Source organism: Rhinopithecus bieti, unplaced genomic scaffold (genome assembly GCF_001698545.2).
Source record: "Rhinopithecus bieti isolate Rb0 unplaced genomic scaffold, ASM169854v2 scaffold_17861, whole genome shotgun sequence".
In the NCBI taxonomy this organism is placed as follows: domain Eukaryota; kingdom Metazoa; phylum Chordata; class Mammalia; order Primates; family Cercopithecidae; genus Rhinopithecus; species Rhinopithecus bieti.
In genome coordinates this window covers 3,059,627-3,085,361 of record NW_016809830.1, presented here as the reverse complement: position 1 = coordinate 3,085,361, position 25,735 = coordinate 3,059,627, and the positions used below count along the sequence as shown (strand labels likewise).

Sequence of the window (25,735 nt, the reverse complement as noted above, 5' to 3'; positions counted from 1 at the left end):
AAAAAAAAAAAAAAAAAAAAAAAAAATTCTTTTAAGGCTTGGAGGTGCTTTGTTAATGCATCATAATTTATTCTATCCAGATTGGGACAACCAAATGAATCAATCAGTGAACTGTATTATTGATAAGTAATTCCTGTGACAATTCCTTTTCTTTTAGTGGTTGGTTAAGTGCAAGGTCCTTTTTAAAGATGCATCGGAATTCAGACAAAGGAATAACCCCTAAAGTCATACTCAGATACTTTCTCAGTCGCCTGGTGAGGTAGGTGTCACGTGTGTCCGTGTGAAGAGAGTCCACCAAACAGGCTTTGTGTGAGCAACAAGGCTGTTTATTTCACCTGGGTGCAGGTGGGCTGAGTCCGAAAACAGAGTCAGCAAAAGGGGATTATCATTAGTTCTTATAAGTTTGGGGATAGGCGGTGGAGTTAGGAGCAATGTTTTGCGGGCAGCGGGTGGATCTCACAAAGTACATTCTCAAGGGTGGGGAGAATTACAAAGAACCTTCTGAAGGGTAGGGAGATTACAAAGAACCTTCTTAAGGGTGGGGAGATTACAAAGTACATTGATCAGTTAGGGTGGGGCAGAAACAAATCCCAATGGTAGAATGTCATCAGTTAAGGCTATTTTCACTTCTTTTGTGGATCTTCAGTCGCTTCAGACCATCTGGGTGTATACGTGCAGGTCACAGGGGACATGATGGCTTAGCTTGGGCTCAGAGGCCTGACAGTAGGTTTATTTACAGAATTTCTCAATTCCTCATTGCTATGTAATGATTTATTAGTTTTCTGTCTTTAACCCTCTTTTAAAATAATTTCCAAAGAAAAGTAAACTGAAATAGTTTTCTTCCCTAAATACAGTTGATTTAAGCTGGCTTAATGTGGTTCAAATTCTACTGGGACAAATACCATGAAAACTGGTATGTTCCACTGGCAAAAACATCCTTAGTCCTCAGCTGATGGGCAGCAGAGTTCAACAAATGCACTGTCAGATTTCCACAGAATCTGTATTCAACAGGAAAAGTTGTTTGTCTGCAAATTAGTAGTAATTGGCTCCTGTAAATCAGAGTGCTAATGGTAATGATAAAAATAAAACAATACATGACCACGAGAGGAACTTGGTCGAAGCTCTGGGCCATGGCCATTCTGCTGGGAGGGAGGCAAGAAGAATGACGATTTCTTTTCTTTTTTGAGACGGAGTCTCGCACTGTCACCCAGGCTGGAGTGCAGTGGCGCCATCTCCACTCACTTCAACCTCCGCCTCCCGGGTTCAAGCAATTCTCCTGCCTCAGCCTCCCAAGTAGGTGGGATTACAGGCACCTGACACCATGCCCGGCTAAGAGATATATATATATATATTTTGTATTTTTAGTAGAGACGGGGTTACACTATGTTGACCAGGCTGGTCTTGAACTCCTGACCTCGTGATCTGCCCGTCCTGGCCTCCCAAAGTGCTGGGATCACAGGTGTGAGCCACCGTGCGTGGCCAATGGTCTTCTTTAGGAATGTGTGGTTGGTTGATGCAGAAGGGATTCCAACATTGGGGCAGAATACGGAATCAGTGGTAGCAGAGTGGCAGTGATGGAATGAGACAACCAAAGTTAAGGGCGGAAGGGCTGGGCACGGTGGCTCATGCCTGTAATCCCAGGCGTTTTGGGGAGGCCCTTGGGAGGCCGAGGGGGGCATATCACTTGAGGTCAGGAATTGGAGACCAGCCTGGCTAACATGGTGAAACCCTTTCTCTACCAAAAATACAAAAAATTAGCTGAGCGTAGTGGCACACGCCTGTAATCCCAGCTACTCGGGAGGTTGAGGTGGGAGAATCACTTGAACCCCAGAGGTGGAGGTTGCAGTGAGCCAAGATTGTGCCACTACACTCCAGCGTGGGCAACAGAGTGAGACCCTGTCTCAAAGCAAACAAACAAAAGCAACAAAGTTAAGGGACAAAAGGAAACTTCAGCTCATGTCATCCAACCCTGCCATTGATATATTTTCTACGTTGTGGTTATTTGCTGAGCTGGAAGCCAGCACTCCTGACTCCCGGTTCACGTTCATCTTGTTTCCACACTGTCACAAAATAGGAAGAGGTGTGTTGTCATAATATTTGGAGCTAGTGAAATGCAGTGGGCAAGTGCAGACTCCGTAGTTGGATGGCTGAGTGTGTATTCTGGCTCAGTCACACAGCAGCTGAGTGACCTTGAGTAAGTAAGTGTCTCAGTCTTTCTGTGCTTGAGTTTGCTCATCTCTAAAATAGGAAGAATAGTGACACGTCATAGGACTCTTGTGAGGATTCAGTGAGATAATGTATGTAAATAACATGGAAACGTGCTTTACACATAGTAGGCCCTCAATAAGTAGGAGCTATCATTATTAGTGTGGTTGTTATTTATACCTTTTAAGCTTTCCATCAAATAGGTGAAGAATGGGGACAAGCTAAGGCATAGACCTTTGTTGGTTTCTTTTCACCATGGTCTTTGTGGTTTCTTCCAAGCTTTATAAAATCTAACCCTCCTCCAGAGAAGGACAGAAGGCTTATGATTTCAATAATATTTTGGGTGTGTGGCACTGGGGTAAGAAGCCTGTCCTGCCCTGAGGTTTTCTGGAGGTGAGAGGCTGGCATACAGGCTGAGGGGTCATGGTGATGAATACTAAGAGGGGTTAGGTGGGGGTTGGGGCAGGGGATCTAATGGCATGGTGGGTTCTGCTTGGGAAACCAACTTAATTTTATTTTATTTATTTGTTTTTTGAGACAGAGTTTTGCTCTTACTGGAGTGCAATGGTGCAATCGCGGCTCACTGCAACCTCCGCCTCCCAGGTTCAAGCAATTCTCCTGTCTCAGCCTCCCGAGTAGCTGGGATTATAGGCGCCCACCACCACGCCCAGCTAATTTTTGTGTTTTTAGTAGAGATGGGATTTCATCATATTGGTCAGGCTGGTCTTGAACTCCTGACCTCAGGCCCACTTTGGCCTCCCAAAGTGCTGGGATTACAGGCATGAGCCACCATGCCCAGCCTATTTATTTATTTTTTGAGATGGAGTCTTTCTCTGTTGCCCAGGCTAGAGTGCAGTGGCATGATCTTGGCTCACTGCAACCTCCTCCTCCTCCTGGGTTCAAGTGATTCTTCTGCCTCAGCCTTCTGAGTAGCTGGGATTACAGGGTTCCACTACCATGCCTGGTTCATTTTTGTATTTTTAGTAGAGACAGGCTTTCTTGTCTTAGCCAGGCTGGTCTCAAACTCCTGACCTCAGATAATCTGCCTGCTTTGGCCTCCCAAAGTGCTGGGATTACAGGTGTGAGCCACTGTGTCCAGCGTTGGGAAACCTACTGCAGAGTAAAAGTCTGGAGTTGGGGATTGAGGAGACACGGGTTTTTTCCAAGGTGGATAGAGCAGCGGTGGGGGCAGGAGGAGCACTGGGTGAGAGTGAGGTGGTAGTGAGGCCTTGTAAGGCAAGGACCCCAGTGAGTAAATTACTGCAGTATCTGGGCAGGAGAGCAGGGTTTTCACTGGCAATTGGCAGTGGGAATGGAGAGAGGAGAAATCAAGGACTCAGGAATTTTCTGGCTTGAGCAACATGGCAGGTGGTGCTGGCATTCTTGAGCTGGGGAACTCTGGAAGGAAGGCAGGTCAGAGTGGGAGCTAGGGGGACAATCAGTCCAACCTGGGAAAAAACTGTGTTGAAAATGGAGGGAACTGTCACCAACCCACAACTTGAACTCACCTTCACTAAGGTAACACCAGTGACAAAAGAGTCATGCTCCTGGCCATTTTGAGGTTCTCACGTGTGCTGGTATAACTCACTGATGCTATCTGGTTAGCACTTATCACTTGTCTGCTTATCTCCAGGAGGACGGGGGTCAGACCATCTGTTTACTCACTCATTCTGTGTTCACTGGAGGCCCATTTTGTGCCAGGCACTGTCCTAAGCCCTGAGAATAGAGTTTTAATAAGCCATGCAAAGGTGCCTTCCAGCCTGCAGGTTACATTCCAGTGAATAGAGGCAGACAATAAATAAATGAATATGCAATTTGAAGTTGCAGCATGCAAATAAATGTATGCTAGGCCAGGGAGGATGGCTGCTACAAAGTGATCCTTTGGAGAAGAGGCGGCTGCAGCGGCTCATGCCTCACAATCCCAGCACTTCGGGAGGCAAAGGTGGGACGATGCCTTGAACTCAGGAGTTTGAGACCAGCCTGGCCAACATAGTGAGACCTCATCTCTACAAAACATACAAAAAATTAGCCCAGTGTGGTGGCGCGTGCCTGTGGTCCCAGCTCCTTGGGAGGCTGAGGCGGGAGGATGGCTTGAGCCCAGGAGGTGGACGCTTCAGTGAGCTGTGATTGCATCACTGCCTTCCAGCCTGGGTGACAGAATGAGACTTTACCTCAAGCAAGCAAGCAAGCAATCAATAAATAGAAGTAAGCAAGGTGGAGGCTTTCTCTGGAAGGGCAGTCATGGGAGGTGACTTTTGGCCAGAGCCTAGAAGAAAGTAAAGGAATGTTCTAAGCAAAGAAAATCCTGTGGGGGAAGAATGGTCCATTCCGGGAAAACGGAATCACAAAGGTCCTGGGAAAGGAGGGGCGTCGCGGTGTCTGAAGAGCCTCAAAGAGCCCAAAGGTGCTCTGTGGAGTGAAGTGAGCCACATGGACAGTGGGAGGAATGAGGTCAGAGATGGGCGGGGCTGCGCTAAGGACACTCCCTGTTGTTCTGAGACAGAAAGCTTTGAAGGATCCCAGCAAGGGAGTGGCATGGGGAGATTTACATCTTGCAAGACTCACTCTGGCTGCGGGGCAGAGAATGGCTGTAGGGGCCAGATAGGGGGAGACCTTTTGGGAGCTATTGCAAGTGATAAGAAAATCCCCAAACTTAACTTCTAGGGGTAAGTCAGGACAAAGATTATCTAACAGGAAAGGAAGAGAGTAAAGCTCTAGAACCGTAGAACTGCCTGGTTATGTCAACGAGCAGCTACATTTTAAAAATTCGGGTTTTTTTTTTTTTTTATAACTTGTGATAAAAATGTCTAACTATAACACAAGGTTATAGCTAAAATAAATGGTCCCCCTTCCAGTCTCACTCCCCGCAGGACACCTGTATTTAAGTTTCTTAGGAATTCTTGCAGAAACTTTCCATGTGTGTATAAGCACTGTTCTTCTCCTGCACGCATAGGATTGCACTGTATACTTCACTGTTTGCATGTGATGTTTTCATTTATAATACAGATTGGCCTATTTCTCTAGTAGCACACAAGGACCCACATCCCTGATGTTAAAGGTTATCAGTATGGCACAGTAGGGTGTACCATTATGTATTTAACTTGTCCCCATTAGTGGGCATGGAGGTAATTCTTTGCTGTCTTAGACAGTGGGACAATCTGTATATATTTTTGTGCACTTGTGTAGACATGTTTGTGGGCTAAATGCCTACAAGTGGAATTAGGGGTTTTGGGCATTTAACATCTTAATGTGCATTTTCCAATTTACCTTCCCACCCAGGAGGTATGAGAATCCCTGCTTCTCACCCCTCCACCACACTGGCCAGTATCCCACATTTTAATCTTTGAAAACCCACTTTGACTTTTATTCTCTTGGAAACTTGGACAAAAATGTAGCACGTGTGCATTTTAGGGTGGTTTAGATGTTTCAAACTGTTTTCTTGTTTATCTCATTAGATTTTCAAAAAATCTTAGAAAGCAGAAACCCTCATTTCGCTTTTAGACAAGAGGAAAGAGGAGACATTACATGATTTTCTCAGTGTGAAAAGTTTAGACAAGCTTGATACTCAAGGCGTGGCCCACCCAACAGCCTGCAGACTCCAAGTCTGCATTTTAACAAGCACCCGGGGGAGGGGGACTTGGCAGAGGTGAGGGATGCTGCCTGGAGTGGGGGGCAGGGGAATGCTCCCTTCTGCTCTGCTTCTGAAGGGAGCAGCGCTGACTACTTTCCCCGGGGAGGGGAGGCGACAGATGGTGGGAAGGATGATCAGAAAGGCAAGGCCGGAGGCTTGTAGGGGCAGCTGCAGGGCAGCACGGTCAGATGGCAAACATGGCAGGACCCAGTGCCTAGGACCCAGGGAGGTTGTCGCCTGAGCAAACTTGCAGGCGAGCTGATCTGGGAAGCTGTGTCTTGACAGAGTTGCCTGCCTTTTCTCTATCACATTGATCAACAATTCCACTCCCTCTCCTTGAATGCTTACCACCCTCCCACCCACCGGACACTCTCTATGTAGGACGCTGTCATTGTGGGGAGAAGAGGGGAATCAATGGTCTCCGTCCCCGGGTGCAGACCAGAGGCTTGGTGCTGAGCCCCTCTCTGCTGGGGGTGCGCCTCTAAGTGGAGACGCTCCAAGTCCTGCCAGTTCCCATCTGTCAACGCCACCCCAGCACCCCCTCCTCTCACCCAGATGTTTGGAGGTACTGCTGGGCCGTTGTTCTGCCCTAGTTGAGCCAAAACCACCCGGGATTTTTAGTTATATTCTTTTAGAAGAGGGCTCTGAGCCCAGCCCATCCAGAATCCATGCCAGAATTATATGCGCCTCCAGGCTGCAATCTTACTTCTAAACTCTAAACCCACACTGTCCAGCAAATAGCCACCAGGTAAGTGGCCAATTGAGATGTGCTATGTGTGCAAAGCCCACATTGGACTCTGAAGACTCAGTAAAAGGGAAAAGAATGTCAAATAGCTTCTTAACAATGTTTCATATTGGGTACATGTTTGTAGTGATAATATTTTGGATGTATTGGTCTAAATAAATAATAGTAAAATGAGTTGTACCTATTTCTTTTTACCTTTTAAGTTGTGGCTACTGGAAAGTGTAAAATTGGGGGCAGCTGTGCTTGCATCCTGTTTCTATTGAACAGTGCTGGTCTAGACACCTTACTCCTGATTCTTCCCCTTTGTAGCTGCTTCAGATCTTGCTTGGAGGAGGTAGGGGGTGAAGGAGGGGAGAAATGAAGCAAGGGAGGGAGGGAGGGAAGGGAGAAAGAGTTTTTCATCTTGTGAGGCCATATGGAAAGAACATGGACCAGTGTCTACTGCTCTATGATTGGTGGCCTTGGGTAAGTCACCCTAATTTCTCTTAGCTATAATTTCTTCATAAAATGGAGGTCACAGCTACCTTGCAGGATTGTTCTGAGGTTTAGAAATCTCTAGCAGGCTCCTCCCACAGTGGTTCGCCTATATGACTTGCTCAATAAATAACAGTATTTTTAGTGGAACGTGGTGGCATGCACCTGCAGTTCTAGCTACTTGGGAGGTTGAGGTGAGAGGATTGCTTGAGCCCAGGAGGTGGAAGTCAGGGCTGTAGTGAGTGAGACCCTGTCTCTAAAGAAAAATAAATAAATAGCAGTATTTTTGCAGCAGTAGCACCTGAGCCAGTACATGATCGGTGCTCAGCAAGTGATCTTGAACTTGTGGATGCTTGAGCATTTGAGGTGTGGCTGGGTGGCAGCTGCCCACAGTACAATCTGTCTTAGAGCACCTTATGCCCCACCCGCCACGTGCCCACTGAGGGGACTGGAGGGACCCCAGTGGAAAGTCACCTTCTTTCTCCCGGCTCTCTCCCGCCAGGTTGCAGCCTCTTCACCTGTATTCAGTGTGCTTGTTGGTTGGACTGTTCTCTCTTGTTCCCTGGGGACCTGTCTGGGAAGTGCCCAAATTCCACTGGGATAACTGCCGGCAAGCATGGTGGACAAATCTGCTGCTGCTAAATAACTTTGTGTCGGTCAAGAATGCGGTGAGTCTCCAGTTGCTGGCTTTGGAAAGGCAGAAGTGTGCAAACCTGGTGCCTCATTTCTTCAGGCGGTGTGCTGAACTTTCCAAGGGCCAACCTGATTCTGGCGTTTTCTCTGGAGTACTGGTGATGCTGTAGGAAGGTGGGCTGTGTGAGTGGGGGATGGCTTCTGGTCATGGGGTGGGTGTAACCCTGCCAGACTATGCAGGGGGCAGCCGCTGTGAACAGCAGAGGGAGGGGGGCATAGCAGTGGCCAGCAAGGGGCCAGTCATCCTGGCACATGTCCCGGAGGCAGCTGACCCTGCCCCATCACTGTTCCTGTGCCAGCCCATGTTGCCTAACCGGGAAAGGACAAATTCCTCACCTCCGTCTGTTGAGTCTATACTGCAATGGGACATTGCATCACACCCTGACTATGTTGGATTCTACTCAAGTTCAAAGTAGACCTGATCGAGTTGCTTTGGAGCAACAAGATCTATGTATGTCTTGGCTTCTCCAAAGCCCCAGTTTCCTCATAATGAATTTGAAGCAAGTGAAAGTGAAATAGCTGTAATGACATTATATCACCAGTTCCACATATGCCTTGAAATCAAGGCTGAAAACGGAATCGCTAAACTGTGGCAGGGCCCTAATCATTGCATATAGCAACTCACTAACTAGATGGCTGCCTTCCGTTTGCAAAGGCCCAGCCATATGGACAGGCTTGCATCACCATCTACGTGCCCGCAGGTGGGGCCCGCCTGGCTGTGATGGGGTCCCTGGGGGATAATCTGGGCTGTTTTCCCCAATCAAACTGATTTGGGCCATTTGCAAGAAGCAGTGGCAAGGATACCAGCCAGTGGCCTTTCTGAGGTACAGCCCACCTTAGATTCTTGAAAGCAGAAGTGCCAGGGCCCTTTGGAGAGAATTGTCCCCAGGGACTTCCTCACACTGAAGAAAAAAGTACTGCTAACCATCTCATCTGGCACAAGCACAGACCGTCTGTGGAACTCATTTTGGCCAGGCGATCCCACGTCAGTCATCCATGGGAACTGTGGGGTTCTCCACAAAACATCATCTGGAGCCAAGCCCTGGTTCTAAATGAGCTTGTTCTTTCCACCTAGAGTTGGGGCATGGGGAGCGGCAAGGAAAAGAGAAAAACGCTGACCCCTCTGACTTCCAACTGCACCATAATGAGGAGAAACTCTTACACTCCTGTAACGTGACAGAGTTCATGTCCCGCAACTATCCTAGGAGATGGGCTATGATCATTTTTCCTTTTTAAACAAAAGAGAAAATGTGTCTGAATCTCCATTTTGTAAAATGGCAGCAATAATACCTGCCATCCAGGCTTGGTAGAAGGCTCAAGGTGAAGGATGTGAAATATGAGTATCTCTAACTCAGTTTCCTTTGTCTTCCCATGGAAATTCGCCACACCCACCTACTGAATTCTGCCTCCTAGTCCAGGCAGGTGGAGAGTGTGGAGCAGAACTGGTAAATGAAGGAAGAGTGAATTTGCTGCTCTCTTTTCAGTGCAATGGCTGGACCTGGTACCTTGCCAATGACTTCCAGTTCCACCTTAGCACCCCAGTGATTATCTTCATCCACGCAAAGTGAGTCTGATTGGGACAAGCTTTTCTCCTCATGTGGCCTCTTTCAGAAAACCCTCACAAAGTGTCCCAGTTCTGTGCAGAGCCGCTTTTTAAAATGTAGGAAACTAACTTTATAGAAAAGTAAATACCAAATCCTCTACCGTTTGCCTTCTTCCGCATTCTCCTCCAACATTGATCCTACGCCAGTCAGTGTGTGTTTTGCAGAGTTACGATCATTGTGTCCATGTAATATCTAGTGCTCAGCTTTTTCCATTTCATTGTTCTTATAAACATTGCCACATATTGACATAACCTGCATACTTGTCAGTTTTAGGGTTTATCTACCATTTTTATGGTTGGGTGTCTAGATTGTGGCCAATTTTTCATGATTATAAATGTCACTGCAATGCATGCCTTTGAACACACTACTTTTCTCTTAGTTACTTCCATGGGGCAGACTTCCAAGTGGAATTGCTAGGTCAAAGGGTAGAAACAATTTTGTGGCACTTGTCACATATTGTGAGATTGCTCTCCAGAAAGAGTAAAGTAATTTACAACACCCTCAGCAATGTATCGCTGCACCGGCTTTCCCACATCGGATATTTATCACCTTAATTTTTGTTAGTTTTAGAAACACCTTAAGGCCTCAATAATTCATGGAGAGACTTATAGTTGTGGATTATTCATGCCATATTTTAAAAATTTATTGTTCTTTTCTGTTAAAATATATGTTCAATTTGAGAAACATTGGAAAACATTAGGAGTTAAGGGGGGGTGGGGAAAATCACCCCAGTTCCACTTTGTCAGTCAAGGGAAGGAGAATTTGCTGCTAATATTTTGGGGCTTATCCTTCTGGTATTTTTTCTGCCCAGTTTTTTTTTTTTTTTAAGAGATGAGAGTCTCACTCTGTCACCCAGGCTGCTATAGTGCGGTGGTGCCATCATAGCTCACTGCAGCCTCCAACTCCTGGGCTCAAACGACCCTCCTGCCTCAATCTCTCAAGTGATTGGGACTTACAGGCATGAACCACTGCACTTTGCTAATTTTTTAACTTCTCTAAAGAGATGAGGTCTTGCTATGTTGCCCAGGCTCTGCCCAGCTTTTGACACAGGAAAGCATTCTGTATATACACCTTAGTATCTTTCTTTCAATAGTTTTATGACACATGCATTTCCCTATATTATTTTATTTTTAAAGCAACATAATTTAAATGTCTGCATAACATTCCATTCCATGAATTAAATATATAAGTTATGTATACCTTCTATTGTTTAATACTGGGATTATTCCAATGTTATGCTTTTATAAATAATGGTTTGATAAATATTTTCATGGAAATATTTATCAGTGCCTGGATTTGTCTCCAACTTTGATATTTCTTTAGGCCGGGCGCGGTGGCTCACGCCTGTAATCCCAGCACTTTGGGAGGCTGAGACGGGCGGATCACGAGGTCAGGAGATCGAGACCATCCTGGCTAACACGGTGAAACCCCATCTCTTTAAAAAAATACAAAAATCTAGCCAGGAGAGGTGGTGGGCGCCTGTAGTCCCAGCTACTCTGGAGGCTGAGGCAGGAGAATGGCGTAAACCCGGGAGGCGGAGCTTGCAGTGCGCTGAGATCCGGCCACTGCACTCCAGCCTGGGCGACAGAGCGAGACTCTGTCTCAAAAAAAAAAAAAAAAAATATATATATATATCTTTGAGGGGAATTACTAGGTCAAAGGGCATGAATGTCTTTTGCGTTCTTGAATCATAATGATAAATCACTTTCCTTAGAGGGAACATCAATATTCAGTCCTCTAGTCATCCAATTTAACTGTTGTCAGAGTGGAATATTAATAATAAAACAAAACATCTGAGTTTTTACATGTTCTTCCTTCTGTTTCCAAGTTTCCTCTTCTTTTAAGGACACAGTCATATTGGATTTAGGCCCACCCCAATGACCTCATTGAATGTTAATTATTGCTTTAAAGACTCCATCTTCAAATACAGTCACATTCTGAATTACTGGGGGTTAGGATTTCATGATAGGACTTTGTTGGGGACATAATTCAGCCCATAACATTCAATGTCAGGAAGATGTATGAGTTTAGTTGACATGGTGCTAGCTGGAAGAGACTTGTGAAGTCTGTGGTGGAGATACTGATCTTGGAAGTAGGTGCCAGGGTCTGGGCTTAAGTTCCCCAGGGACTTAAACACATATTTACTTGGGTGGCTATGGGTTTTTATTGGATGGCCTGACTACCACTTACCTAGGACACTGAGTTCTTATGCCTGCCCACTCTAGACTTGCCTGGGAACCCATGTGAGTGTCCTTATGACTGAGGAGCCCTGGCCCCAATGTCAGCATCTTTCCTAAAGGCTGTGGTGGAAGGTGAATTTCAGTCCTTCAACTGAAAGCCCACACTGTCCAAGCTTGTGACTATGCAACAAGATTTAGCTTATAAGTGGAGGGAAGTATAAAAGTAGGGCTTTTCTTCCTTTAGAGAATATCATTCCATGGAATGCCAGTGGAATCAGGTCTTTCTGGAGCTCAGTAATTCAAGGAGCGAAGAGCTAAGGGGTCTGGCAGAAGTCACAGTAAATATACATACAGCATTATTACCATAACCACCTGCCTACCCTCATAGCAGACATTACTAATCAATCATAGCACCATGGAGCTAGAATTCATCCTTCTTTCCAAACATTATACTAACATTGGTACTCTGGCTGAAAATAATTTTCTCCCTGTATCACTGTGGTGATAACTGAATAGTATCTATCTCATCCCTTCCTCATGAACAGTCATGGCAACTTTCACTAGCAGAATTGCATTGTCAAAGGCATTTTCCAGGTCAGGCTGTGCCTGGATGATCTTGCACCTGTGTTTGGCATTTGTTCCACACCACTGTAGATCCTCAAAATCCCAACCCTCACACTTCCGAGCAGGTACAACCAGACAGCGCCTCACTCTGGGTGCTTCAGGGAACATCCTAGTTTTATACACGCACGATCCCAAAATGTGGAGGAATTACTTTGTGTGGGACCATCCTTAACCCATGTGAGACAGAAGACAGTAGGAAAATGCTTCTCTCTTTCATCTCACAGGACAGTTTTAAGGTACATTTCATAAGGCCCTGTGGAACATTCTGGAAGAATTGAGCATTGGCTACCTTGATAGCACATCCTGGTATTGGTTTTTCCCTGCTTCCCTATTCTCCTACCCTATCCCTTATTCCTACTCCCACGTGAACTACCTGCACCCAGACATTTGTCTCAGGCTCTGCTCCTCAGTTGAAGGCATGCCTGTTTCCCACTCTGTATTAGTCTATTTTCACACTACTATAAAGAACTACCCGAGACCGGGTAATTTATAAAGAAAAGAGGTTTAATTGACTCATGGTTCTGCAGGCTGTACAGGCTTCTGCTTCTGGGGAGGCCTCAGGAAACTTACAATCAGGGCAGAATGGGAAGCAGGCACATCTTATATGGTGGGAGCAAGAAGAAGAGAGCAAAGTGGGGAGGTGCTACGTACTTTTAAACAACCAGATCTCATGAGAATTCACTCACTATCACAAGAACAGCAAGGGGGAAATCCACCCCCATGATCCAGTCACCTCCTATCAGGCCCCACTTCCAACACTGGGGATTACAATTCCACATGAGATTTAGGCAGGGACAAAGATCCAAACCATACCATCCTCCTCCTTCTCGATCCTCTCTCCCCTGTGCTTGGAGTGGGTCCACCCTGTGTCCCATCCTGTCTTTGACAGTCCTGTCTCCCAAACCCACCACCACTTGTATCCATATCGTGTTTCATAGGTGACAAGGGGCATTCCCAGGCATGGTCTCCTTTTGAGCTGCACGGTAAGCCTCAGGGTGGTCAGGCAACGATATGATTACTGTTCCTGTCTAGACCAGGAAACTCAAGTTCAAGGCTCTGCCCTGTGTGGCACGGCTAATGGATGGTCAAGACGGAGGCTGCCTCAGGTCCTCCAGCCCCAGCCCAGCTCTCCCTGCCCCTCATCAGCCTCTCAAAAGCAGGTCCAGCAGGAAGTTCCTCTGACAGTCAGGATTTCCAGCCTTTTGTGCCACAGGAAGTGCATCTGTGGGGCAAGAAACTGAAGGGCACTCCTCTCTGTGTCCTCTCTTCTTTGCAGGAGTACACAAATCCTCATCCTCCTTGGATCCATGCTGTTCTTGGCATCTTTCACAGCCACTGCTCTGATCACATTGGCATATAAACTTCCTGTGGTGGCTCCATCAGAAGCCAGGTAACATGGTTCCCCAGCCTGCCCCTCTCTGGCCAGGACTTCTCGGGGAGGGCTGCTGAATGCCAGGCTGCTCACCCTGTGCCCTTTGGTTCATGGAAAAAGTGAGTATGAAACTTTCGGTCTGGATGGGAAAGCTGATTGTCTTCTTGCTTCCAAACTTCTGAACCTTTCAACCTACACTGGTAGGTCCTCTCTGAACTCACGTTGCCCACTGAAACGCTTCTCAGAGGAAAGGAGCGCCCCCATGTGGCTCTACTATGTTTCTCCTCCAGCAGCCAATTGCTGCTTGGTGGCTCTGTTGGATGGAGAGACTGAACCTACCTCTTCAAGGTCACACAACTAGTAGGTGGCACAATGTGATTTGAACCTAGGAGCCAATCCACAGTGCTATTTCGCCTCCCCAATGAGGCATGTATGACAATGACACAGGAAAAACTGGTATGGTTACCTGATAATCTTTTCTCAATGCAGTGACACAAATGAAAATCAGATCACATCAGTCATCTGCTCGAATTCCTCCAGTGGCCTCATTGGTCACCCTCCTACCTGCTGACACTGGACCAGCCACACCAAACATGCTCCCCGAACCCCATTCCCCACCCTCCCCAACCCGGGGCCTTAGCACTTGCTGTTCAGCCTGAATTACTCTTCTGTTAAAATCTAAGATCTTGGCAGGGCTTTCTCCTTCACATCTTTCAGGTGTCTGTGCAAATGTCACCTTCTCAGAGCAGCCTTTGCCAACCTTCCAAAATAAAATGGCCAGAACGGTTCCTGGCATGTGAATGCTCCATGTGAATCCGTGAGTGGGTGGCATGTGAGAATAAATGAATGAATCGATGATGACATCCCAAGCCTCCTGACCAGGAGACTATCATGCCCTTCCCATATCATGCCATGGCCAAGTGATTGAGGAGGAGGCTCACTCATGTCTAGTCCGGCATTTTCCAACCCTGGCCATATATTAGAGTCACTTGGGAGCTTCTAAATCCACTGATGCTTCCAGCCCCACCTCCAAACAATTGAATCAGAATCTCTGGGCATGGGGCCCAGGCAGCTGACTTTTGTAAGCAATCCCAGGGTATTCAAATGTGCAGCCACAGTCGAAGAACCATACGTCTAGTCCTCAAACACCTTCCTTTCCTCCAGTGGTTCCTGCATGGGCAGTTAGGTGCTGAGAGTGTGTCTAGCTTCAGTGGGGAACGGTGATAATTTTAATGGTGATAAATTTAGAGCAGGGGTTCTCAATCTGCATTTGGGAAGCTCAGGAGAGTTTTAAAATTTCTAGTCCCTGGGTCCCACATGCAGAGATGATGATTCCATGGTCTTGGGTATAACCTGGACGTCTCCTGTGAAGGGCACTGTTTAGGCAATGCTTCTCAGCCTTGAGGGGGCCAGGGTCACCTGGAGGGCTTCTTAACACACAGTGGACCTACTGGTCCACTGCCAGTAGGTCTGGGTGGGGCCAAGGTGTCTGGGTTCCTAATAAGTTCTCAGGTAATGCAGGTGTTTTGTTTTTGTTTGTGTGTTTTTTATTCTATTGCAACAGAGTCTCACTCTGTCACCCAAGCTGGAGCACAGTGGCATGATCACAGCTCACTGCAGCCTCAACCTCCTGAGCTCAAGCGAACCTCCTGCTTCAGCCTCCTGAGAAGCTGGGACTCTAGGCATGTGCCACCAGGCCCGGCTAATTTTTTTTTTTTTTTGTAGAGATGGGGTCTCCCTATGTTGCCCAGATTGGTCTCAAACTCCTGGGCTCAAGCGATCCTCATGCCTCGGCTTCGCAAAGTGCTGGGATTACATGTGTGAGCCACCATGCCTGGCCTGATGCAGCTGTTGATGTCAAGAGACCATACCTTGAAAAACACAGCTTCAAAGAATAGTTTTTGGTATCCTTTTAAAGGCCTGGCCTGGACCTCTCATCACTTCTCTCTCAGGACAGTCTCTGTCCTTGGGACCCTTGAGTTCACATCTGGGTGCTACATTTTTGGAGCATTCTGACATATTGGCCACCAGACACAGCTATTTAAAATGAACACACTCATCATATTTCCTTGGGATCTGTGGTGGAGGGGCCTGAGGGAATCTGGAACCTAAACAAGACAGCTTTGGCTGAGACGGGACCATGAGGTCACTGTTTGCACACCATGACTGAGGAAATGAACAAGTGTGCCCTAAATGTACCTTTGGGCTTGCTGATTATCCCAATGGCCATCTCAGGGATTTGGATTTTCTTTGCCATGTCCAGATTAAACATAACATTTTGCCTTATTTCCTTGTATTTTTCAGTGAAGAGGCTACTGTATTGTATTTTGTGGAGTACTACACAAAGCCCTACTGCCGACTCGGGCCATTTCTTGTGGGCCTCTTTCTGAGCATTTACATGCACCAAAACAACCAGGAAAACATTCTCAGAACCAAGGTATGATTTCCCGTGCCTCACTTTATGGGCATGGGTCTGGGTGGGACTGTGTGGCCCACCTGGCCAGGCTCTTCCAAAGCTGTGGATGAAGGAGTCAGCCTGCTGGGTACTGTATTGTGCTGTAGAGTGTTATTGATGTCTCTCCATGCTAAAGAATAAGAACGAATTGGCCAGGTGCAGTGGTTAACACCTGTAATCCCAGCACCTTAGGAGGCTGAGGCAAGAGGATCCCTTGAGTCCAGTTCAGGACCAGCTCAGGCAACATGCTGAGACCCCCGTCTTCATTTTTTTTTTTTTTTTTTAAAGATAAGAAGGCCTTTATCTTCCTGCCAGAGCTTGAATCTCTGCTTTCTTCACTGAGCTCTCCTTATGATGCTCCAGATTTGGTACCCAGCGTGGTCCCATCAGTAGGAGCCTTGGTACTGACCCAAAGAAACCACCAATGTGAGAAAACCACCCAGTGAGATTACAATGGCAAGACTCTCTTCTGGAAGAGGATACTGAGTTGGGTTGGATTTTTAACAGCACACGCTCAATGGTTTCTATACACAAGATTCTTGGTCAGATTTGATGGTTGTGTCTGGGAATCAGGACAGGAGGTGTCTAGAGGGGAAGAAGCTGTTACTTTGCTTTTCCAGATGTACCCCAACACTCATTTTCTTCTCTGGCTTCTTTGTGGGCAATCATTCTGGCTCACCATCCAATCTCATTACTCAAGCTGGAAACCTGGGTTCATCTCGGATGCCTCCTCCTCACTGATCACTGCTGTCAGTCAATCATTCCCTACACCCTGCCGATGGTTTCTCCTGCCATCCTCTCTCAGCCTTTTGAACTGACCTTAAAGCTTTTCTCATCTCTTGCCTGGATGTTGTCACTTGTTTCCTTGCCTCCAGTCTTATTGATCTCAACTCTACTCTTGATGAGTAGATTTGACCCTGGCCCTTGAAGTCATTCCCAAATGCTCCCTCTTCATGCTCAGTTAAATGTCTTAAATAGATGGTGATCTATGTGAGACACCACCTTGGCTATACCCTTGAACAGTGCAAAATCTTTCAATGACTTCCTTTGACATCCATGATAAGGCTCGATCTGTTCAACAAGGCCTTCAGAGTCCCCATGACATCACTCTGCCTGTCTCTCTAGCGTCATCTCTCTCACCACTCTCTGCCTTGCCCTTTGCACGTCAGTGATACCAACCTGCTCACAGTGCCCTTGACTGCCACCACTGACACACACAAGCTGTTCCTGGCATCTGTGCAGTTGCTCATGTCTCCTTCTCTGTCTGGAATCTGCCTCTTCCCTCTTCTCCCTACTCACCTCTCCCTTTCATCTGACTTAACTCCTGTTTCGCCTAGAGGGCTCACCTAGAGTTTTCACCTCCAGAAAGTCTTTCCTTATCCCTCCAGGCCAGGCCATGTCCTTCTTTTGGGTTCCTCTGTGCACTGTGCATTCCTGGGCCCTGGTTTGTACTGCATGATAAAGCATTTATTCACCCCATAGACAGTGAGCTCCTGGAGTTCACTACTTGTCTCACCTCTGAATCACCAGCATCTGGTTCTGAGATCCTGACTCACTGAAGGTACTCAACACATGAATGAATGAAAGAATTTTCTTCTCAATGGAAGAAGGGCCAGGAATTAGGATACAACTCCTGCCCCAAACCCCTCTGCCAGGTCCTACCTTTGTTTGCCTAGGCTTTGTGGGTACCTTACCTAGATGTTCCAGAGAAGAGACCCTGGTCCTTGGAAAACCTTGTGTTGCCCATGGGAGGAAGAGGAGATAAGATTTTACCGAAAGGAATGAATATACAGAAGCTATGTGATTTTTTTTGTTTTTTGTTTTGGTTGGAGTTACGATATTTTCCAGGAAATGTATAATTCAGTTGTAGATTATAACAGAGTGCCATTAAAGAGAGGCTTCAACATAGTCCAGGTTACATGGGGGCACAGGGGGAAATGTGTGTCAGCAAAGGGCAAAACTTAACATGAAGAGAGAGCATTTGGGAATGACTTCAAGGGCCAGGGTCAGGACCAGGAAGCCTGGAGCTAAAACACAAGCCAAGTTAACCTGGAGAAACAATGCAAACAGTTGCGTAGACCAAACTCAAAGCTTTAGAAGCTAGAAAATAAAGACACAGGGTCTAGGCTGGAGGAAGCTGCCAAGAGTGAGATAAGGCAGGATGCACCGTAATAAAGATAAGCAGACAAGTACAGAAACAGAACATGATACCCAAGATGCATTTTGAGAGACTGCAGGCCCATTTGGGCCAGGGAAGTAGCAAAGGGGTGAGGGAGATCCCAGGCTAAAAGAGCAGAGTGCCCCTGAGTATGTACCTTTCCTCTCCCGCAGCCAGGAACCTGAGACCTAAGCAGGTCTCAGAGACAAGACGGTGGACTGATCCGATGTTGGTTCAGTGCAGTGTAGACATCATCACAGCAGCTTGAGTACAGCACAGAGAAGCAAGAGAGCTACTTGGGAGACAGGTCTGGGTCTAAAAAGGTCAAGTCAGGTGACGCAAGGTCAAGATCTTGAACTGAGTCAGGTGTCAGGATTTAACTCTTGGGGCTATTCTTTGAGCTGAAGACTTCTCATCCTCCCATTCCTTCCACTTGACTGGGCTGCTGCCCAGGACGGGGCTGTGCGCTGAGGCCCTCACATTTACGGTGAAGGCAGAAGCCATCAAGGAGCCTTAATTTGGTTAAGGGACAAAATGGGAGATTAGGAGTGGGTTAGAACATTACTTATTGATTTTCTTTTCACTTCCATCTTGAAATGATTATAGATGCCCCAAAAGTTGCAAAACTAGTACAGAGAGGTGCTGTGTGCTCCGGCTCCCCAGCAGGCAACGTGTGACATAACTATGGTACCTGACCACAGCCAGAAAATGGATATTGGCACAATAGACCTCAGATCCACCAACTCTACACGTACTCATTTGCGCACATCTGTATGGTTCCGGGTAATTTTGTCCCATGTGCAAATTTGTGCAACCCCTGCCCCCACAGTCAAGGCAGTGAACTCTGTCACCACAAAGATCTCCTGGCCACCCCTTTTAAATTACAACCTTCCATTTTAGTCAAATCTATGCACTGACTGAGGTTTGCGAATAAAGACCTAAGTGACAGTAATAACACCAAAAAATAAGTTTGTGTAGGAGAAGGGAATTACACAATGGCTAAAAAGGGCTGGGCCCCGCCTCTCCTCTCCCTGCAGATGCAGGTCCTGCTGGGGTGGAGCTGCTCCCTGGCCACCCTATTTGCGGTGGCCGCTCTGGCATACGTGGTGGACGACGCCTCTGCTTCCTTTCCAGTAGCTGCAGTTCTCTACCAAGCCCTCCACCGGACCCTGTGGGCGGCAGCCGTGGGCTGGGTCCTTTTTGCGTGCCAGGGAGGATATGGAGGTATGGAAGCGGCTCTGGGCTTTGCTGTTGGGTTCACACCCTGTTCCTTTAAAGGTGACAAACTGAACACACAAGGAGTGTACCAGAGGGTCTTCTGATTTCTGGGGTGGTTGATGAATGACTGATATTGATTCAAAAATATCAATTTCTCTCTATCCTTGGAAAAGATAGAGAATTTAAGTATAAGATTTTTACATGGATGTATGCACAAGTGCGGGTTCTGAAAGAAAAAGATGCAGCCCCTCCAATGAAGCTAGTTTAGAAGTTGGAAAGTGAATTCAGGCAGAGTAATGTCATGAGAAAAAATAAAAAATTAGTGCTTAGGAGTAAGACTTCCAGTCACAGCACCTTGAGCCTTTGTTTCCCCCTCTGAAGGTATAGACTAAATGCTTGCCAAGATCCCCTTTGATAACTGAGTTGGCTTTCAACATGCAGAGAGCCAAGCAGATAAAAGGCTTCAATGGAAAAGAATCTTCTCCAGGTTAGAAAGGTGTATCCAAGTCACCTGATGCTTTCCTCCCTCTCCTCTCTATTTGGCGAGAGGTAGGAACTGTGTGCTTGGGATGTCAGCAAACAACAGGACAAGGCTGGCAGGAAGCTCCCAGAAGAGGTTCTGGCCTCAAGCTACCCAAAGCCCTGGAACAGGAGCAGTGGATCTGGGGGGAGGCATACCCACTTCATACTCTAGGGAAATAACCCATCAGGAGGAGTTTAAACTTAGGCTGTAAACCCATGCCAGTCAGCTTCAGCAAAGGTAGGTGGTGGGAAATAATGATTGAAAGAGAAACAGAGTGGCGTGATAACCAATTCCAGCTGACTGGGCACATGGTGTATACTAGACCTTGTGGGAAACATCACCCAGATCCCCAGTAGCACTGACCACACCCCTGGGAGAAGACCTATAATTAGCAATGAGAACAACCGTGTCTGGAGAGAAAGCGACACAGTGAAAGTCCCACAGCTGGTGAGTGGTTGAACTAGAAAATGAACCCAGGTCTCAGCACCAAGCCCAAAGTCAGTGCTCTTCATGCCTAAGTGATAGCACTTCTCCCGGATGTTAATTAAAACGGTTCCTAAATGTTAGAAGTATTTTAATATAGCGATGCTCTTTAATATTTTAATTTTAAAAGCTTTCCCTTATATGGAAAAGTGATATTAAAGAGGAAATGGACTGCGTTCTCTCTGACGGATGTATTTGCATTTATGGGAAATTCTGGGATACATTATCACAACCTTGCCGCCTCACCCCATGATCATGTCCCTGTGCTGTCATAGAGCCTCATAAACAACTGCACCCCGTGGCCTGGCACAGGTCATTTCTAATGTTGCAAACATCACAGTATTCCTCTCTACTGTGAGAGGTGCTGCTGTTTATCAAAAATAACTGGCAAACATAAATGATATTAGAGAGCAATGACTTAGGTTAAGTTAGAAGATTAAACAAATTTGCATTATTATTATTATTATTTTTGAGACGGACTCTTGCTCTTGTCACCCAGGCTGGAGTGTAATGGCACGATCTCGGCTCACAGCAACCTCCACCTCCCGGGTTCAAGCGATTCTCCTGCCTCAGCCTCCTGATTAGCTGGGATTACAGGTCCCTGCCACCACGCCCAGCTAATTTTTGTATTTTCAGTAGAGATGGGGTTTTGCCATGTTAGCCAGGCTGGTCTCGAACTCGTGACCTTGTGATCCACCTGCTTCGGCCTTCCAAAGTGCTGGGATTACAGGCGTGAGCCTCCACACCCAGCCTGCAGCAGCATTATTACAGCGGAACAAGTCAATGCTCTCCGTCATTAGTCTCAGAAAGGGTACGATCTCGTCACCCAGGTGATGAGCAAGCCAGTTTACTTATTCTTGAACAATTTATCATTCAAAAGTGTGCTGTCATTAGCCAATCCACAACTGTAGGGGCACCTGATATCCTAGATTTGTATCTCCAAAACTATCTATAAGATATCAAGATTGATTAGTAGGTGAATGTAGGAGGTGATAGCTTAAATACATTTTTGGAAAATATGTGTCTACCTGGCTCACACCTGTAATCCCAGCACTTTGAGGGGCCGAGGCAGGTAGATTGCTTGGGCCTGGGGTTTCAAGACCAGCCTGGGCAACAAGGCAAAACCCCGTCTCTACTAAAAATACAAAAATTAACTGGGCATGGCAGCACGCGTTTGTAATCTCAGCTCCTTGGGATGTTGAGGCAGGAGGATTGCTTGAACCTGGGAGGCGGAGGTTGCAGTGAGCTGAGATCGTGCCACTGCACTCTATCCTAGGCAACAGAGTGAGACCCTATCTCCAAAAAAAAAAAAAAAAAAAAAAAAAAAAAGTTTCTAGCTGATGACCTTTAGAAAAAAAAAATAAGAAGTTTGATTAAGAAGAAATGTTTAGTTGAGATTCTCAGGACTAGAAGGGATCTTGATGATTCAGTGAATCTTTAGCCATCTTTGCTTGGTAGCAATGTAGACCATGCTGGTCTTGTTATGCTCAAAGTTGTCTTCTGTTGAGCTGCCAGAGTCATCTGACCACATTACTCCTTCAGCTAAAGTCCTTCAGTGGTGGTCTGTCACCTACCGTTTTCGTCCTCAAACTTAAGTATATGTGGGTCTATTCCAAAGAAATAAGAATTCTTTTGGCTTCTTGGTGTTGGCCCGAATTATTTGTTTTCTTTCTTATTCAATACATTTTTTTCCTCTGGGTACATAGATTCAAATTACCCTGACTATATGCTCTTATTTTTGTTCCAATTTTGCCTAAACATGAACAAACATAAACCTAGATACAAAATTTTATGTTTATAGCACATGCATTCAGAAAGCCAAAGCAAATTTATGAAGTAATCATAAAACTATAAAGCCAATAAAATTCACATTGGCAACATTAATATGATATGATGAATAGTTGCTGGAATCACTTGTGGCTCGTAACATGAACATGGTATTATTTGCTTTAGGGTGCATTCTTTTGTGTCTGGCTTATCTGCGTGAGCCTGGGTTCTTTGCTGACTTCATTTTTCTACAATTACTTGGTTTTTTTCTACTGTGAAATTGTGGTTTTCCTTTATAGCCTTCACTTGGGGGAAATGTGTCTTTTGTCTGTAAGTCCATCTGTGTTTTTTCACTTAATTACATAAAATACTTCTTGAATGCTTATTCTATGCCAGGTACTGTTCTAGAATCTGGGGATACAGCAATGGACAAGAAAAATCCTGCCCTTGTGAGAGATTACAGTGGGGTCGGGGGAAGTTAAAATACAGTAAATAAAGATAAAGCAGGGATTCGTGGGTAACTAACTGGACTAGGGGTACATTTGCATAGATGTGGTACGAAAGCATTCTGGGCAGATGGAATGTGAAGGCAGAGGTGTCCAGACTGGAACGAGCTTAGTGACTTGGAGGAAGAGCAAAATGACCAGTGAGATAGGAATCAAGGGTCAAGGGGGAGAGAGAGGTGGGAAGGGAACTCAGAGAGGAAGGTAGGACCCAGGTTAGGCAGAGCTTTCAAGGCCATGGGAAGAGTTTGGATTTTATTTTAAATGCCACGTCACATGAAGTCTTAGTCCATTTCAGCTGCTTTAACAAAAATCCCATAAATGAGGTGGCTTAAAAACAACAGAAATTTATATCTCACAGTTCTGGAGCTGGGAGATCTAAGATCAAGGCACCAGCAGATTTAGTGTTTGGGGAAGGCCTGCTTTCTGGTTCTTAGATGGAACTTTCTAGATGTGTCCTCACATGGTGGAAGGGTAGAGTGGTCTCTCTGGGGTCACTTTTATAAGAGGACTAATCCCATTCCTGAAGGCCCAGCCCTTGTGAACTAATTGCCTCTCCAAAGACTCCACCTCTTAATACTATCGCCTTGGGGATTAGGATCTCAACATATGAATTTTGGGGGAATGGAAACATACAGATCATAGCCCATGATTTGATTTGTGGATTTGTAAAATTTATTTTCAATTTGACAAATAATAACTGTATGTATTTATGGAGTACAACGTGATGTTTTGGTATGTGTATACATAGTAGAAAGATGAAATCAAGTTAATTAACATATGCATCACTTCGCCAAGTTATCTCTTTTTTTGTGGTGAGAATGTTAAGAATCTTTTCTTTTAGCCATTGAAAAATACCCAGTACATTATTATTAACTGTGGTCACTATGCAGTGCAATAGATCACTAAAACTTACTCCAACAGTTTAACTGAAACTTTGTACTCTTTGATCAATATCTCCCCCTTCCCCATTTCTCCCTGATATGTGATTTTAAAAGATTACTCTGGATGTGGTATGGGGACTATAGGGTGGCAAGAACAAGAGCAGAGACCCACAGATCCACCGGGAAGCTCCCACGGAGGCCCACATAGGAGGTGATGGAAGATTCATGAGGGTGTTAGCCATGGAGGTGAGGAGCAGTGGTCTGATTTGAGACACATTTTTGGAAGCACTCTATGGAGTCTGGAATGAAAGGAGTCTAGGATGGCTCCAAAGATTTATCATGAGCAAATTGTGATGCACTACTGAGCACTTTAAATGAGGAGGAGGCAGAGGAGAAACAAAAGTTACGTTTTATTTCTGTGGCTTAAAACAACAGAAATTTATTCTCTCACAGTTCTGGAGGCTAGCTGTTCAAAATCCAAGTGTCAGCAGGATTGGTTCCCTCTGGATTTTCTGGGGGAGAATCTGTCCCATCCCCTCTCCTAGCCTCTGGTAGCTGCTGGCAAGCCTTGCCATTCCTTGGCTCGTGGACTCTTCACTCCAGTCTCTGTCTTCGTCATCACATGGTTCTCTTCCTTGCATCTCTTCTCTGCTTTTGTGACTCCTTTTCTGTCTCTTATAAGGACATTTGTCACTGGGTAAGAGTCTACCCTAATCCAGGATGATTTCATCTCTGGTTCCTTATCTTAATGACATCTGCAAAGACCCTTATTCCAAATAAGGTTAGCAATAAGTCCTGTTCAGAAAGGAAGTTGTCATTGTATCTAATTTTAATTAAGTTAAATAGCCACAAGTGGCTAGGGGCTATTGCCTGGGACAACACAGTTCTAGAATATATATCAAGTTACAGAATATTTGTCCTGAAAGGCACCTAAAGGGTGATCAAATGCAAGGCTCTCACTGAGAGATGAAGAGTTGGAGGCCTGGCAATGTTAAATGCCTTATCCCAAGTTCCCCCTGTGGCTACATCTTGATCCAGAACCCAGGTGAGTATGAGGAATGTATACCTTGTTTTATACATGGAATGTTTTATGCTTAGGGGCTGAAACCATGTATCTCTCTTGTGTTATCATAATTCTTGCAATGGAAAGGTGGTTTTTGGTTTGGTACATTGTCTTAAAATTATAATGCATAAAGACTTTCTTAGGAAAAGTTCACAGACTTAGGTGCAGAATGCAACGGGAGCATCAATGGGACAATGGGGCATCTTCACTGGCCCAGAGACAGGCTGTGGCTTCATGCCTCAGTGCTTGTTCCCTCCAGGTCTGGTGAACCGTGTGCTTTCTTGGGACATCTGGAGTTTCCTGTCCAGCATCAGTTATGCTTGCTACTTGGTGCATCCGATTCTGATCATCCTTTACAATGGCTTTCAGGAAACACTGATTCACTACACTGACACAAACATGGTGAGTTAGCACGCAGCTCCTACTTCTGTTATGGTATGTTATGGTACCATAGCTTGTTCTCTTCTTGAGCAACAAGGCAACCTATTTGCTTTTATGGAAGGCTTTTTTTTTTATGGAAGGCTTTTTTTTTTTCTAAGAGCTTCATTGTTCTTTGCTTTATTTGTGGGAGAAAGAGGGAGGGCTTCAGCACAGGATAATATCTTTTATTTTATTTATTTTATTTTTAATATGTAGCACTGATTGTCCTACAGATACATTTCATAGAGCTAGGATGGTACACTTTAGATCTGAACACAATAGGAATCCCAGAGTAAAATTGTGTTCACCCTGCCCACTTTGTCTCCAGTTCTATCTTTTCTCTGGACACTGTGTGCTGACCTTCGCCACTGGGCTGGCCCTGACGCTGTTCATTGAGAAACCATGTCAGGAACTGAAGCAGTGCCTGCTGGGCCATGAATGTTCTGGTTAAAACACAAAAGAATGGATGGACCTTATTGGTAATGATGAGCAAAATGAGGTGGCCTTGTTTCTACAATGAATGCTTGCGTTCCTAAGAAGGGGTGTGAATCTCATTTTGTGAAAGTTTAATATATACATGTTCTTTGTATTTAATATGTGAAAGAGTTCTTAGTGCTTAATGATGTTCTATAAATTTTTAGTAGCACAATAATAAACTTTTGTTGTACCATTTTAGCAAAAAAAAAAAAAAAACCCTGGATTTCTTTTGGTTTAATCTGTATTTGATTGTCTA

The 25,735-nt window shown here is 45.6% G+C and overlaps 1 protein-coding gene across 1 annotated transcript in view; it reads left to right on the top strand.

Annotated features, from left to right (window-relative positions):
• The window catches only part of LOC108541037 (nose resistant to fluoxetine protein 6-like), a 79,445-nt gene extending 53,992 nt beyond the window's left edge, over nt 1-25,453 (top strand). The window contains exons 8-15 of the mRNA XM_017890449.1: nt 158-259; nt 7,558-7,723; nt 9,233-9,312; nt 13,433-13,546; nt 15,833-15,965; nt 19,179-19,365; nt 24,842-24,984; nt 25,331-25,453. Of these exons, the coding sequence (XP_017745938.1) occupies nt 158-259; nt 7,558-7,723; nt 9,233-9,312; nt 13,433-13,546; nt 15,833-15,965; nt 19,179-19,365; nt 24,842-24,984; nt 25,331-25,453 (1,048 nt within the window). The remainder of the gene's footprint in view (nt 1-157; nt 260-7,557; nt 7,724-9,232; nt 9,313-13,432; nt 13,547-15,832; nt 15,966-19,178; nt 19,366-24,841; nt 24,985-25,330) is intronic.
• Nucleotides 25,454-25,735: the final 282 nt, after the last annotated feature.